This window comes from Sitophilus oryzae, unplaced genomic scaffold, assembly GCF_002938485.1.
Source record: "Sitophilus oryzae breed Bouriz unplaced genomic scaffold, Soryzae_2.0 scaffold_810_pilon_pilon, whole genome shotgun sequence".
Taxonomy (NCBI): domain Eukaryota; kingdom Metazoa; phylum Arthropoda; class Insecta; order Coleoptera; family Curculionidae; genus Sitophilus; species Sitophilus oryzae.
Window position 1 is genome coordinate 6,869,957 of NW_022147429.1, and position 15,591 is coordinate 6,885,547.

A 15,591-nucleotide genomic window follows, 5' to 3' on the forward strand; every position below is an offset into this window, starting at 1 on the left:
TTTTTAACTCCCCATCTAATAAAAAAATAATATACAGATTGTTCCGTTAAAAAAAAAGCAAAGGAAATTTATTTTATATTTTAGAAAGTTTGGCGTAGAATTTTGTACACCCTGTATTATTTAAGATTACGATACTTATAGTAAAGTAAGTATAGACCATCTACAGTACGTCTGTCTGTTCTGTGGCTACGGGGTATCCGTGAGAGGGAAAACGATATTCTCTCGATGTTTTTCGTAAAAAATTAGACGACGCGTCCCATCAATAAAAATTCGACAAATTTGCAAATAGCCAATAAAATGAGTGGGCGGAGCAATTTGCGGTGACGTACTCGTCAAGTCGACGTATAAAATATATTGCTGTTTATTTAAATGTTTTTTGTCCGCATTCCTTTCATAGACACAGATCCAGCAGACGTACTTTAATGGTAATAATTTTTTTAAGGATGCTTGAAAAATATATATTTTTTATTTATTTATTAATATCTCTAGAAATTAATAAATCTAGAAATTAATCGGAATATATTTACTCATATCTTAGGATTATGTAAAGTGATCTGAAAGAAAGCCAAAAATGCAATAATATACCGGGTGTTCCAATTAAAAAAATCATCCTGATCCACCCACACTATCTTGAACCACCCTATAGAGGTTAAAATATTTGCCTGAAATAAATCCTAGAACATATTTTAGGTTTGCACTTAAACAAAATTCTCAAGTTTTTTATTGTAGGAACTACAGTTGCCCGACGCCCCATCGCTGGACTCTGTATATATCAGGAAATAGTTTTGGATTGATATGTGTTTCTAATTCGACTTTGAATCAAATTTTGTTTGTGATAAGATATGGATTAGGTATATATTACTATATTTTAAAATAAATTATTTTTAGATAGAGTTACTTATTTGTGGAACCCAGTTCAATGTACCAAACCAAAGTTTTGTCAGCCATGGGTGGCGAGACGTATAATGTTTATAAGTGTACTTATATCAATCGTTTATAACCTACCATATTGTTTCATATACACTTGGGATAGTGATGATTCCTTAACAACAACTGCTTTCTTTGATTCCAAGTAGGTGTAGGTAGATTTACTAAATTTAATATACAACAATTCGAAAAAAATCATTTACTTTCGTCAAATAATTTCTAGATCGCCTGGCTACGAATACAGGGTGTTCCTTAGTGACATGATAATATTTAATTGGGCGATTTTGGGACTTATTCTAAGAAAAAAACTTAATATGAATTCTGAAACATACTAACTTTTGAGATACAGACAGGATGGTAACATCGGCGTGATAATTACGCTTTTTAATAAGGAGGGGCCAAAGTTAAAGATTACGAACTGGAGAAAAAAATTGCGCCGCAGACGAAAATTTTTTTTATACGAGCGTGCGCAAAGTAATTTTCTGCACGCAGAAAATTGATTTTCCCGGTTTTCCAACGGTTTTTTTTGTGGATTTTCGTTTGAAGTCTTTTTTTATTTATTATTTATGTTGATTAGGGGGGACCATGGCCCCCCGGCCCCCCCGTAGGCACGCCTATGGATGGTAATATATTCTAAAAAAATCATAATAACTCTGTTGTTATTATACAGGGTGAGCCTTAATTAAATAAGTGCAAATATTTTTAGGGGTAGTATATTTCGATCCGAGAAAAACGATTATGAGGTCGCGAAAAAAAAATTTGAGAATTTTGAAAAAAAAAATTGAAATTTGGCACAATATAGGTAGTAGATTAAATTTACCAGAACCAGGAAACCCAGAAAAGATCCAGTGGTCCTTAAAATTTAAGCAAAAAAAACTCAACTCAACCTAAAATATGTTTCTTTTATCGAGATCTATCAGTCCTGAAAATATTTGCACTTATTTAAGACTCACCCTGTATATATCTTTACAAAATTTGATACACGTCTTCTATTCAATTTTGCTGTACCTCTTAATTTTCATCCAGTCGATGAAGAAACGATTTCCAACAGTCAGCGCATCAGATTTTTAACGATTTAACTATGAAGGCTAAAAGGTTTTTTAAACCCTCCATAGATTTAACCCTGAATTAATTCAAATTCAAATTTCTTTATTAGACCCCATTAAGTTTTACAGATTAATAATTATTCTTAATAAATGTGCGTTTAAAGGGATCGCACCGCGATTATAAAACCGATACAAAGACACAAGACAAGTGCCAGAGTAGTGCGACCCCAAAAACAAAATAGAAATAAATTAAATTAGAAATATAAACAGAATTAAAAAAATTAAAATTAGAAAAAAAGTGAAAATATAATTTTATCAGGGATGAGCGGCGATAAGCAGAGAGGCATAACGAAACAGTGTAAAAACCGGAACAGCAACCAATGACGGGCATATCAGAAGAACAAGAACCTCACAAATCAGTCGAAGAAATTATAATTTTTACGAATTTAGTAAATGATTTTTAATTTGTTTTTTATAATCTCTAAAGGATTGAAATTTAAAGTTATCAGAAATATTATTCCACAAATGTGGCGCTATGAAACTGAAAGCTTTTTGGAAGTTAGCTGTTCGGTGTTGAAGAATTTTAAAATAATGCACTTCGAATCACAGTCGAATGATCATGGTCAACGTAGTGGAACAATGAGAACAAATAGGGAGGCTGCTCTGTAGTTAAAATTCGATAAATGAATGTCATTAAATGAAATTGTCGTCTGTAGTCATGGATAAAATAGATACATTTTTAAGATGTGGCGTTATATGATCTCTAAAAGGAATGTTAAAAGAAAACGTAGACACGAGTTTTGAAGTATTTGGATTTTTCTGGAGAGTTTAGCCGTTTATGGATGTACCATAAACGACATCGCCGTAATCAAATAAAGATAAAATAAGTGTGTTACATAATTGACACTTAGTTTTTGATGGTATATATTTCTTAAGAGACGAAAAATTCTTCAAACGTATATAAGCAGCCTTTAATTTAGTAGTTATATGTGCCTGAAAAGAAAGCTTCGCATCAAAATAGACTCCAAGATTTTCAGTCTCTGTAATAATGGGTAACGCAACATTATCTATATGGATATTCATGTTACCAGCCGTATTTGTAATTTTGTTTATATCACTACCAAATACTATAACACAAGATCTACAGGCATTTCATTTCAAATTATGATCCAGACCATATTTATTAATTTTATTCAGATCGTCGTTAAAATTTAACTGAAATTGTGCCAAATTATTAATATCTATTTTGCAATAAATTTGAGAATCATCTGCATATTGCTGCAATTTAGAAAACTGTACTTCCTTATCCATGTCAGCTACATATAACGAAAATAAAAGTGGCCCCAGAATAGATCCCTGAGGAACCCCAGAAATCATAGGAATATAACTAGATTTTTGTTTTAAACTTCCCCGTTTCATGACAACACAATCTGATCTATCTTTTAAAAGGTTTTTTTTTAACAATTCTAAAGAGCCCTCTGAAAATCCAAAATACTGTAATTTTGCTAGGAGCAATGAATGGTCTAGAGTCTAGAGTATCAAATGCTTTACTAAAGTCTAGTAAGCTAAGACAAGTCATATTTTTATTTTCTTGATTTGTTCTAATATCATTAACCAGCTTCAGTAAACAAGTGGTAGTGCTGTAGTTCTTACGAAAACCAGATTGGCATTCAGGTATTAGTTTATTTGAATCTACAAATAAAACAATTTGATTATGTAGATTTTTTCTATAATTTTAGAAATTGCTGGCAAGTCACGGGTCTTAGATCGTTGTTATTTAAAGGTTTGGAAATTTTACAGAGAGGTGTTATTATAGCTTTTTTCCATATATCGGGATAGACATCTAAAATAGAAATAGTAATGTATGTAATGACTAATTTTTTTAAACCAAAAAAACTACGCGTCAGATGAAAAACACCAAGAGATAAAAACTGTTAAGAAAATAATGAACCTTTTCAGAATAATGTTTATTTTAAAAGAAGTTACTATGGTCACTGCTGTACATTAGTGTAACTAGCAATTCAATAGGGGGGGGGGGCTAGGATTTTTGTTCTTTAAAAAATATTAAAAACAGAACACATTTTTTAATAAACCGTTAATATGAATTACACTATCAATACGTTTGACAGACTTGGTTGGGTTTGTCTTTACCTTTGGTTTTATCCTTGTTTATATTAATCAAGGGTTTTACTATTTAAATACCTAAAATTTTTTAAAAAACATAAAGCACATTGTAAACACATGTAAAAAACACACAACTTTTTTTTTTGACACAACAAATTTTTTGAACTCAACAAAATAATATTAACTTAACAAAACTAGAAAAAGTAGTTTTTACTACATCACAAACAAATAATAATTATTATTTATAAACAACAACGGAAACGCGGTATAAGAAATAAAATTTTATAATAATACAATAGTAATTGTTAGTCCTCTAACTTCAACAGCTAAAGTCAAAATTTCTCTGGGAGAGGCCCAGACCGACATGAAGGGAGCCCGGCACCCCCAGCCCTCCTGTAGTTACGCCAACGGTGGTGCACCATTTTTTTCTTCAAAAATATTTAATGTAAAACCCGTGTGGACGCCACTGGTTGAAACAAATAAAATTGTTTGTATCCTATAGAGAAATTTTTATGATTAGAAGGCGTGTATCAAGTTTAATAAAGAAAATGGAAAAAAAAAATTAGAAAATTTTACTACCCTGTATCTCAAAAGGTAAAATATTTAGGATATACCTATACATTCATAAGAAATTTCAAGAAAAATCACAGATCTTCCTGGGTCTGAGTAAGAACAATCTTCGGATTGTCACGGGGTTTTTAACAGGACACTGTCTCCTCAATGAACACCTCAGTAGATTGAAACTAAGAAGAAACGGCGAATGCAGATTCTGTGGGGAAGATGGGGAAACACCAGTACACCTCATCACTGAGTGCGCCGAGACGACAACCATTCGTGCCATGAATTTTGGTACGACTGATATTGGAGATGGAGAACTACCCTCTATAAAACCGTCCCAGATACTGGCTTTTGTCAAAGCCCTGGGACTGTATGATTAGTTATGATTCAAGAAAGGGGGACACAATGGATCTGTAAGGTCGAAGTGATTAACCCCCCTCCCACTCATTCTAAATTCTAAAAAAAAATCCTATAGAGAAATTTTTATGTTTAGAAGGCGTGTATCAAGTTTAATAAAGAAAATGGAAAAAAAAATTAGAAAATTTTACTACCCTGTATCTCAAAAGGTAAAATAGGGTGATTTCGCCAGTAAGCTGGCCACCTCCAGTGGTCGGCCAAAAATGATTTTTATTGCTTATAATTTAAATTTCCCGCGAGTTCAGCTGCGCTTCATGGATTTTTTGTCTACTTTGACATAACTTTGACTTTCCAGGTAAATAGGTATCAATATTTCTTTCTACTGGGTCAAACCTTATCTCCCTAAATTGGCGCGCAAAATTAACCGTTTCGTCCGTGTCTTTGTGAACAAGTATTCAAAAATGGTGAAAGATCAAGAACAATAATTTTAAAGGTACGTTAAAATATTCCTAGATTAATTAACATTGTCAGTGTAGGTTTTTTAGGTAGAATATATGTTTAGATAATTAATAAATAGCCCCAAATATATATTTGTTCAAACTTTGGGTTAAAAATACAGTGGCCGGTTACTGGCATTAAATTATCGTAACGAAGCTAGTTCTCGGCCACCATGGCCGACTACTAGAAAAATTCAAGGAATTTTATTTTATCTTTATCTGGTTAATAAAAAATTATATAATAAGTAAATATTTCTCTCATTTTTTTTCATATAGTATAGGATAGCCAAAACTCTGGTACCAGTAGTCGGCCGGACTTAAAATGAATAATAACATTTCTATAGGATGTTAAATTTGATGGCCGATTACTGGCAACAGCAGAAATTGATGAATGTACCAGTTGTCGGCCATACGTTTTTTTAGGTGGTTTCGCCACATTTTTTTAGTTAAAAAATGTTTTTTTTTTAATTCCAGAAAATGATGCGCCCTAGAAAGAGAAAGTTTCATCAATATTCTGAAGAAAATATTGACAAGGCTTTGAATTCTATAAGAAACGGGGCCACAATTCGCGAAGCTTGCAGGAATTACAGTGTTCCACGTACAACTGTACAGGACCGGCTCTCGGGACGAACATTAAGTAAGCCCCGGCAAATGGGACCTGATCCTTACCTAAGTATTGCTAACGAGAAAAAATAGTGAATTGGATAATTCAATTGGCCAAATGTGGATTTCCGATAAAAAAACAGGAACTTATTTTGACCGTACAAAATATTGTTTTAAAAGAAAATATACAAACTCCATTTAAAAACAGCAAACCGGAAGAGAAATGGTACTCCTCTTTTCGCCGTAGACATCCCGAAATATCCGACCGTTTTGCTGATATTATTAGTTTGTTACAAAACCTATCATGAAAAATAAAAAATATAAGTAAATACGGGTCTGTATTAAAAAGACGCAATTTCTGACGGCCGAAAACTGGTAAGGTCGCGGCCGACTACTAGGTCATTAAGGGCCGACTACTAGAAAAAGTGCTATTTCAGAAAAAAAATAAAAAATAAAATATTTCAATGTATTCTAGGCTATTTCTTTCTTACTCCCTCTCCTAGTACATGTATATGCTTGAGAAAGAGAGGTATATAATTATTTTAAAATCAGAGCGACCCAAATTATTAAAATACATAATACACAATGATCAAAAAAGGCCGACTACTGGCGAAATCACCCTATTTAGGACATACCTATACATTCATAAGAAGTTTTTTTTTAGAATAGGTCCAAGTATCACCACCTTAAATATTAGTATGTCATTATGGAACACCCTGTATACTGTATAATAGTGTATATTACATATATTAATATTCATTTTTAAAACAATCACGAATGCAAAAATATTGTTGCGGACCGGTGTGGACTCGACCTAACCTAACTATATGGCCCGCCCTCGGATGACCTTAACATCGCATTAAAGAATAGACACCGTAATGATTCATTCGAAGATTCGAGAAGAATCGAGCAAATGCCGTATGATCGAAAAAAAACGGCGTCAGCGATGGCTATGAAATGAAGATCGCTCTCATTTTATTTGTAAATTTATATGGGAAATGTCATCGATCGTAATTTCCTAGCCAACTGGACGCCGCGCGTTTTTTTCGACCATACGGTATCATCGTACCTCACCAACAGTTGTGCCATCTATCCTAGTAGAAAGTACCTATTCAGGACTGTATTACACAATCGCCATTCGCTTTGGCATTAAACATGTAAGTACCAAATTTCAAGAAAAACGAAAAATATATATTATTTTTATTTACCCTTTCGAGAGCTGTAACTTCCTCGGGATACATTTTAGGGCATATTCATAGGAACTTTATGTTTTATTTTTATCTGTAGAGTAACCCACCTATGTTAGATACACTATTTTTGTGACCCTGTATATTTATAAGAAAATATAGCCGATGGCGTTTTCGCGCGTAATTGGCCGATTTAAATTTCGATGTTGAATAACTTTGTTTTATAAAAAGTAAGAAATATTTGGTTTTGTTAATATTTAATTTGATTTAAAATTTTTTTAAATTGGCATTGAAAATATACCGTATGATCGAATAAAACCGGCGTCAGCTATGGCTATGAATCGTCATCTCCAAGCAAACTGGACGCCGTTTTTTTTTCGATCACACATTTAGTTCATTATGAAACCTACGTATCTCGAAGAAAAATTCTGCGTGTCCCACTATGTTAAGATACCTACCTATATACAGGGTGGTCCTAACTGTAATCCGGAAACTTCGGTAGCATATTCTGCAGATAAAAATAAGTAAAAAAGTTCGTATAAACGTATGTCCTAAAATGCTTGGTTTCGAAGAAATTTCATTTTTATTTCAATTTTTTCCAAATCATTTCTGAAGTAACGTCAATATTTGGATGAAAATTGGGGTCTGGTATTTTTTTGACATGAAACATTTGATTTTGATGTCAATATGACTTTTACTAGTAGAGGGCACCACCTACACATTTTTTAACTGGTTTGAAGATTAATAACTTTTCGTCCGTACGTGTATAAAACTACTAAGTAAAAAATACACATTTACGACGTTTTTTACGTAAAAAAGATCTCTTGGTAAAAATCGCTACGAGTAAAGTTTTCAAGATAGTTGGAATCGAAATTTGATCCTGTCATCATTGACATAAATTAAACATGTTGACTAAATAGTTAATAGTTATGAGACTGAAATTATAAATTTGAAATGTTTTTGTGCCAAAAGTTCAATAGAAACTGCTTTATCATTTTTTGCAGAAAAATTTAACATTAATTATTAAAAAAAAAATAAAAATTTCCCAAATTTATTATTTATCTCTAATCACGTTTTTATTTTTTCGTCAATAATAACATGTATTGACTATTTCTATTCTAAATATCTTGAGAACGGTTGCTCGTAGCGATTTTTACAAAGAGATATTTTTTGCGTGAAAAGTCACAGAGATGTATATTTTTTTCCTCGGTAGTTTTATACAGGTACAGACAGAAAGGTATTACGCTTCAAAACAGTTAAAACACATGTAGGCGGCGCCCTTTATTAGTAGGGGCTTTGAAGTAGGGGTCATATTGACATCAAAATAAAATTTCTCATGTCAAAAAACTCCCATACACCAATTTTCATCCAAATATTGACGTTACTTCAGAAATTATTTGGAAAAAATCGAAATAAAAATGAAACTTTTACACCCTGTATCTCTGTAACTAAGCATTTTATGACATATATTTATACGAACTTTTTTACTTATTTTTATCTGCAGAATATGCTGCCGAAGTTTCCAGAACACAGTTTGGACCACCCTGTATATGTATAGTATAATAAAATTGACCGACCTATCACGTAGAAGCGATTGGAGTGCTATCGAAGAAAGATAATTTGTATTTGGCTAATTAAAAAAATACCTGAACTCGTAAAAATCATTAAAGTTAAAGATTCCGTTGGTATACGGCTGTTTGAAATCTAAAACCCATCGCCTCCGTGGCGCAATCGGCTAGCGCGTTCGGCTGTTAACCGAAAGGTTGGTGGTTCGAGCCCACCCGGGGGCGCAACTTTTTTATTTTTCTAATAAATTTTACAACAAATGTACGCTTGAACTATATTATGACTAGTATTAAAAAAATTAGTACAAAGGTAAAAATATAAAAATTTAAGAATCTAATAAGCAGAAATTTTTTTGGTTCGTTAAATTTTGTTATCTTTTCGAATTATTCTACTGTTTTTACTTTATTTTATTTTAGGTTTTATTTAGCTTTCAATTGGATTACGTTATTTACTTTTGCGGTTATACCCGCAGTTATATTATTATTAGGAAATGGATTTCTGATAATGTCGTTAAGGAAAGCGATGAAAATAAAAAAGAGGTCATTGTGTAGCAAGAAATGCAAAAGAAGAGTAAGTATAAAGAAGTAGATGTTCTCTTTAGGTTTACAATTTTTTTTTAAAGTGAGAGTGATATAAGATATAAAATATATTTTTATACGGGTTGACTAAAAGTATTTTAAGATGGAATTTAGATATAAATTTGTATATTTCAAGTTAAGTTCTTTCTTTCTAAAATATTTTCGTATATGTATTTTTAAACGTAAATTATTGCCAAAATTACTTATTCAATACGCTATATACAGGGTGGCCGAAAAAAATGCTTTACTGTAAATAATACAATTAAAATAAAAGAGTACAATTTCAGAAATATTATAATTTATTTGAAGAAATGTTCAAATTGTTTTACCTTGTACAATACATAAATTACAGTGTTTGATGACTGATTTACATATTGCTGGGCACAAGCCATCTTGTATAGACAAAAGGAAGAAACTTGATCTCGATGCATTCCTTTAACTCGTCCAAGGTATTTGATTCTTGTTTGTACAGGGTGGAGACAACGATAGAGTAAAGACTATCATCTCATTTGTCCGGGGTTTACAAAAAAATATTAAATGTAAAAGTTATAAGGAAGGTTAAGATACACATTTTAAAATTATTATAGAGTATACAGGGTGCTTCAAAAAGGTGTGTCGGATATAAAATACATGTTTTTTTAAATGCACACCCTATTTTTTATTTTATTTTTAGATTCTGCGTAAAATTACATAATTTTTTTTATATATAATGTTATATACCTAAAATTAATAGTTTTTGTAATATTTAAATTTGTTTAAACAATTTTTGCAGTGTGGTAAAAATTTGTCAGTGAAGCCATTGTTTCTAAAGTTGGACAACTAAAATTTGGTAGGAGAATTTTATAGAGATATAGAATTGACATATGTAAAGATATTTTAGTTAGATGCTACAGGGTGTTCAAAATATATTTATGAATTTCAAACTACTTAAAATACTTCTCAAATTTTTTAATAATTGGTACACCCTATATATTATCATTTTTTCTAATATATTTTACAAAACTCTTCAACTTTTATTAAATATGTCATATATGCCAACTTCTAAAACAATGGCACCACTGACAATTTTTTACCAAACTGCAATTTAATATTTGCTTTAACAAATTTAAATATTACAAAAACTATTAATTTTAGGTATATAACATTATAAATAAAAATGTTATGGAATCTTACGTAGAACCTAAATATAAAATAAAAAATGGGGTATGGCGTAAAAAAACATGTTATATCCGCGACGCTTTTTTGAAGCACCCTGTATACTATGCAGCACCTTGTATACTGTATAATAATTTTAAAATGTGTATCTTAACCTTCCCTATAACTTTTAAATTTAACATTTTTTTTGTAAACCTCGAAACAAATGAGATAATGGACTTTACTTTATATCGTTGACTCACCCTGTACACCGCATCTTTTAAAGAAAAATCACACAGTGTTATGCTACATGATCTCGGAGACCTGAGTTTGGACGTTTTTGAAGTAATTTCAGTTTTATGTCCAAAATGACATTTGGAGAGCGAAAGTCAAACATTTTTCTGCAACAGTGTTAGAGAGTAGATCTCAGCGGAGCAGGAATACGGAGATACCTCCAACTACTCCTTTGTTCTAGAACAAATCTGTCAATTCTGAACTGTGAGTTAGACAGAAGAGATATACTGTCCTCGTCTAAACGGCCATACTTGTCGTCGGGAGAAGACAGGAATGACACTAATTACTGTTTCCAATTTTCCTATTTCACTGTCACCCCCCTGTGTATACCCTCGTGCCCCCGTAGGAGGTAGATGTCCACTCCTCGGAGGTCTCTCCATCTGTTGTCAGAGGAGGATGGGTAATGCCCTGTCCCCCCTACAACAAGAAAATCGCAATGTATGATGAGTTTTAGACCGTCTGATGTAGTTATAACCAAGTTATAACTGAAGAAAGGGGGACACAATTACTGTCCTCCATTCACGCAGTTGTGCAGCTCTGAACTGTTCAAGAACGCGATACTCTCCCTCCATTAAATTGAGTCATAAAGTTCAGAACTGTTCCGCGCCATATGGAGGCACCAGGCTATCGCGCACAGCTCCTTTCAGAACCGTTCTCGAGTAGCCCAGGGCGTAAAGCTCTGGAACTTGAAATTCGCGAATGAAGGATAGTAAATAGACCTTTAAGGTGGCGGTGATTAACCCCCTTCCCACTCATTCTACATTCTAGGCTCCAGAGAGAAACTAATAACTAAAGTGAGAAGGCTTGTGGAATAGGGCATTTCGTAGACAAGTTTATTTTGTCACCGCGCATCCCAGACGCGCATAGCGTTTAGGCGGTCAAAAAAGAAAGTTTTCAACTTTGCAAGTTAAACATTTGCCAGGATTAATTAGATTGTCAGTAGCTTTTTCTATTTCTTAGGTTTAGAAGGAGATAACTAAAATCTGTTGATAATCGGAGCAAATCGGAGTAATAAATTGTTTTTGACTGAATGTGCCTGTTCTTTTAGCTTGTTGAAGAGAGAGAAGCTTATTTCAGATTCCACGATTATTCGGCATTTTTGTAATTTTTGTTTTGTGGTTGAGACCCAGACAAAACGTTTCATTTAAAGGTAAGTTTTATCTGGTTTTATCTCGGTAATTATTTTAACATACCTAATAGTAATAATGAGTGCACATAATAATCGTACATTGCTAATTTAATTTTTTTAATTTAAAACATCACATTCTTTTCTGATACCTATGGAACGACTAGGTATTGTACCTGGTCAGAGACAACTTCCTGGTATTATTTCCAGTAATATAAATTATTTTCTTCAACTGCTAGGTTCTTGTTATAGAATAAAGACTATCAGAAACATTGACTACCTACGGGATACCTACTGATACTCTGTGCGAGCTCCCGACCGTGCTTCCCTGTTCACTCCCAACCAAGTTAGATAAAAAAGATACTGAAGATTGCAGCCTTGAGTAGAAGTATGGCAAGGAGTATGAAGTTAAATAAATTATTATGTTTCTACACAGTATTTTATTTATAGGTTTTAATACTTTAAAGTCTAATAATAAACTTTCGTTGTCAACAAAATAATCTAAAAAAACTACGAAGATTTCTTTTTATAAACTTGAAAGATTAAGATTCGGTTCAAATATACAAATTTTAAATTTTTGGCGCCAGTATATAGGTATGAATGCAACCTACTATATCGATAATGCGCTCATAGTTCGGGTTAGACGCCAAAGGCCGCGCCACTAACACAGTCTTCAAAAATTAACGTTGATCGGTCTCTCTCACTTTAGTTATTAGTGTTCTCTCTGCTAGGCTCCATACCTACTCACCCTGCGCTGATTCGTCGATTTAATGCGTTCATGTGTCAATACACGCATAGTGAGATTAGTTCTGTTATCTATGATAGTGAGTATGATGTGGTTTGTCGATACGATTCGTTAGTTCGTTTGGCAATTCGTCAATTGTGTTCGTGATATTTCTCTGATGGTTCGCCTAAATACCGACATTCTGCCGAACTGCCGTAATTTTTTATAATACAGGGTGAGTGCAAATATTTTCAGCGCTGGTAGATCTAAAAGAAACATATTTTCTCTTTACCGTTTTTCAAATAAACGAGTTAGTTTACTTTAAAAATTTCCAAAAAAAATACTTTTTGCTTAAATTTTGTGAATCACTGGGTCTTTTCTGTATTTTCTTTCTTGTAAATTCCAAATTTTCAATTTTTTTTTTCGTGAAAAGAAAAACTCATAATCGTGTTTTGGGGTACTACCACTAAAAATATTTGCACTTATTTAAGAGTCACTCTGTATAGACATTATCATAAAATATATATTATAATTCAATTTACTTCTAAATTTAAAAAAAATATATTAAAAACTAACAGCTAGGCTCCACTTTCGGCCCTTCGCAGCACCTACCGGCTGCGTCTCAAAAGTGGCTTACCCCTATAACTTTTTTATTTTATCAGATAAAAAAACGAGATTTGGTATGTTTTAGTATATGACATAAATTAGGATTGATTGATGTATTCAATTATTGTTTTCTGTCACTTACTGTTTCACCGGAAATGAACACAACTTTTGATTTTTAAATGACACCCTCGGTATTTTTTTACTTTATTCGATAGAAAATGACTTTCTAAATAGAATGACATATCATATATGTCAACTTTTGACATTTTAGCTTAAAACAAAATTGAATTTAAAATTTCAATCTAGAGTGCCATGGCTGTGTTAAAAACACTAATTTTTAATCAAGGAGCCTTAGAAAAATAGAGTTGATCGTCTAATATTATTCGTGTCTTGTCCAGGCCGGTTAAAAGATGACCAAATCGTATCTTTAATCATATCCCATTTTTTTAAATGGAACGAGTGTGGCTCATTAGCATATTTGGAAAAAGTATTTTTTTACGAATAATTTGGTATCACACACTTGGCATTTCGAGTGAAATTGTCGTTATGAATCGCATGTTGCAATTTCAAATAAACCATATTCGAAAATGTCAAAAGTTGACATATGATATGTCATTCTATTTGGAGTGTCATTTTCTATTGAATAAAGCAACAATATACCGAGGGTACCATTTAAAAATCAAAAGTTGTAGTCATTTCCGGTGAAACAGGAAGTGACAGAAAACAATTGAATACGTCACTCAATCCTAATTTATGTCATATATTAATATACCAAATCTCGATTTTTTATCTGAAAAAATAAAAAAGTTGTAGGGGTGAGCCACTTTTGAGACGCACCCTGTATAATAACGGTCCTGCTTAAAATCCACACTTCTTAATACCTTGTTTTTAGGACCACACTCATTTAACTATAACGCTAGTGATGATAATTGTGTTTTTTCTGATGACAAACATTCCTGAAAATTTAGTATCCAGAACGGCGGCCATCAATCTACTTTTTCGTGGTGATCACGATAGAGCAAACACTGAGCTTATAGAAAATCTGCGACAAGCATATGCCATCATTGGCGCAATCAATGTTAATATCAATTTCATTTTCTACTATACATTTTGCCCGGCCTTTTGCAAGGTTCTAACAAACGTTTTGCGTCGAAGAAAGAAGATTGTTTCAAAGCGATTGCAAGTAAGTCAAATATATATTCTTGATACCAATTAAACTTAAAGTTATGTAATCGAGGACGCGATTTTTAAATTTATTGTTGCCAACCATGGCAACATATTCGTCACCGGTCTGACTAACTGGAATTTAAATTTTCCGCTGGGGATTCAGGTGGTAGCTCTGCTATAAAAAATGTCAAGTTGCCACATTTATTTATTTATTTCCTAATGTTGTCGTTCGACATTCGTTTTGACGTTTTAGTTTTGTATTACGAGTTTTTGGTTTAAATTAGTTGTGTTGTGATACTTTAAGCTTAAAAATGTTTACTAGCAGACGAACATTGTTCTTTTTAGAACCTCTTTTAGTCCGAAGTATACAATATAGCTTTAATAATAGTTATGATAGCGTCAATATAAAGTTAATATAATTATTTAAAACACAAAAATGACGCTACTAAAACATCTAAATAAAATTCATAAAATCGACGTACCTATCCTAATTATTTTTGACAAGTAAGTAATGACAATTTGCGAAGTCTCTGTCTAAGATTTGTAATAATCTCACTACAATCTCAGACAAAATGTCTTTGCATATTTAGACATTTTACATAAAGTAATTTATTATAAAATAAACAAGAAATACACTGACGCATCAGTCTGAGGAAGATGCTCTCTCCTTGATTATTCCATATGTAAACGAAACATCAGAAAAAATCAGACGTATAGCCATATAATATAAAATTAATAATGTCTTCATATCTGGAACGACTCTAAGAAGCGTCTTAAAAATCAAAACGGAAACATCCAAACAAGAGAAAGAGTGCATCTACATCTACCAGGTATATTACTTAAATAGGTGATTATACTTTGTGAATGCGGTGGGTCGTATATTGGAAAGACAAAACGTCCTCTAAATTTACGACTTAACGAACACAAAAAAAATGTACAAAGAGGTGAAACAATGAAGTCAAGTATTGCTGTACATGCGGTGCAATATAAAGTGGTCGGAAGCTCGGGTTCCCCACAATGAACCTCATTTGAAAAAAAATTGGGTGTGTACTATGTGTACTAGTATTTGGTATTTTGTACAGGGTGGCTCGAATTCG

At 32.5% G+C, this 15,591-nt stretch overlaps 1 protein-coding gene and 1 non-coding gene across 2 annotated transcripts in view; both read left to right on the forward strand.

Moving 5' to 3' along the window:
• Window positions 1–15,591, forward strand: part of LOC115889147 — a 34,713-nt gene that overhangs the window by 11,347 nt on the left and 7,775 nt on the right. The window contains exons 4-6 of the mRNA XM_030909094.1: window positions 889–1,072; window positions 9,282–9,435; window positions 14,220–14,510. Coding sequence (XP_030764954.1) covers window positions 889–1,072; window positions 9,282–9,435; window positions 14,220–14,510 — 629 coding nt within the window. The remainder of the gene's footprint in view (window positions 1–888; window positions 1,073–9,281; window positions 9,436–14,219; window positions 14,511–15,591) is intronic.
• On the forward strand, window positions 9,016–9,089 carry Trnan-guu. Its single transcript has one exon. It is a non-coding gene; the product is annotated as a tRNA-Asn (tRNA).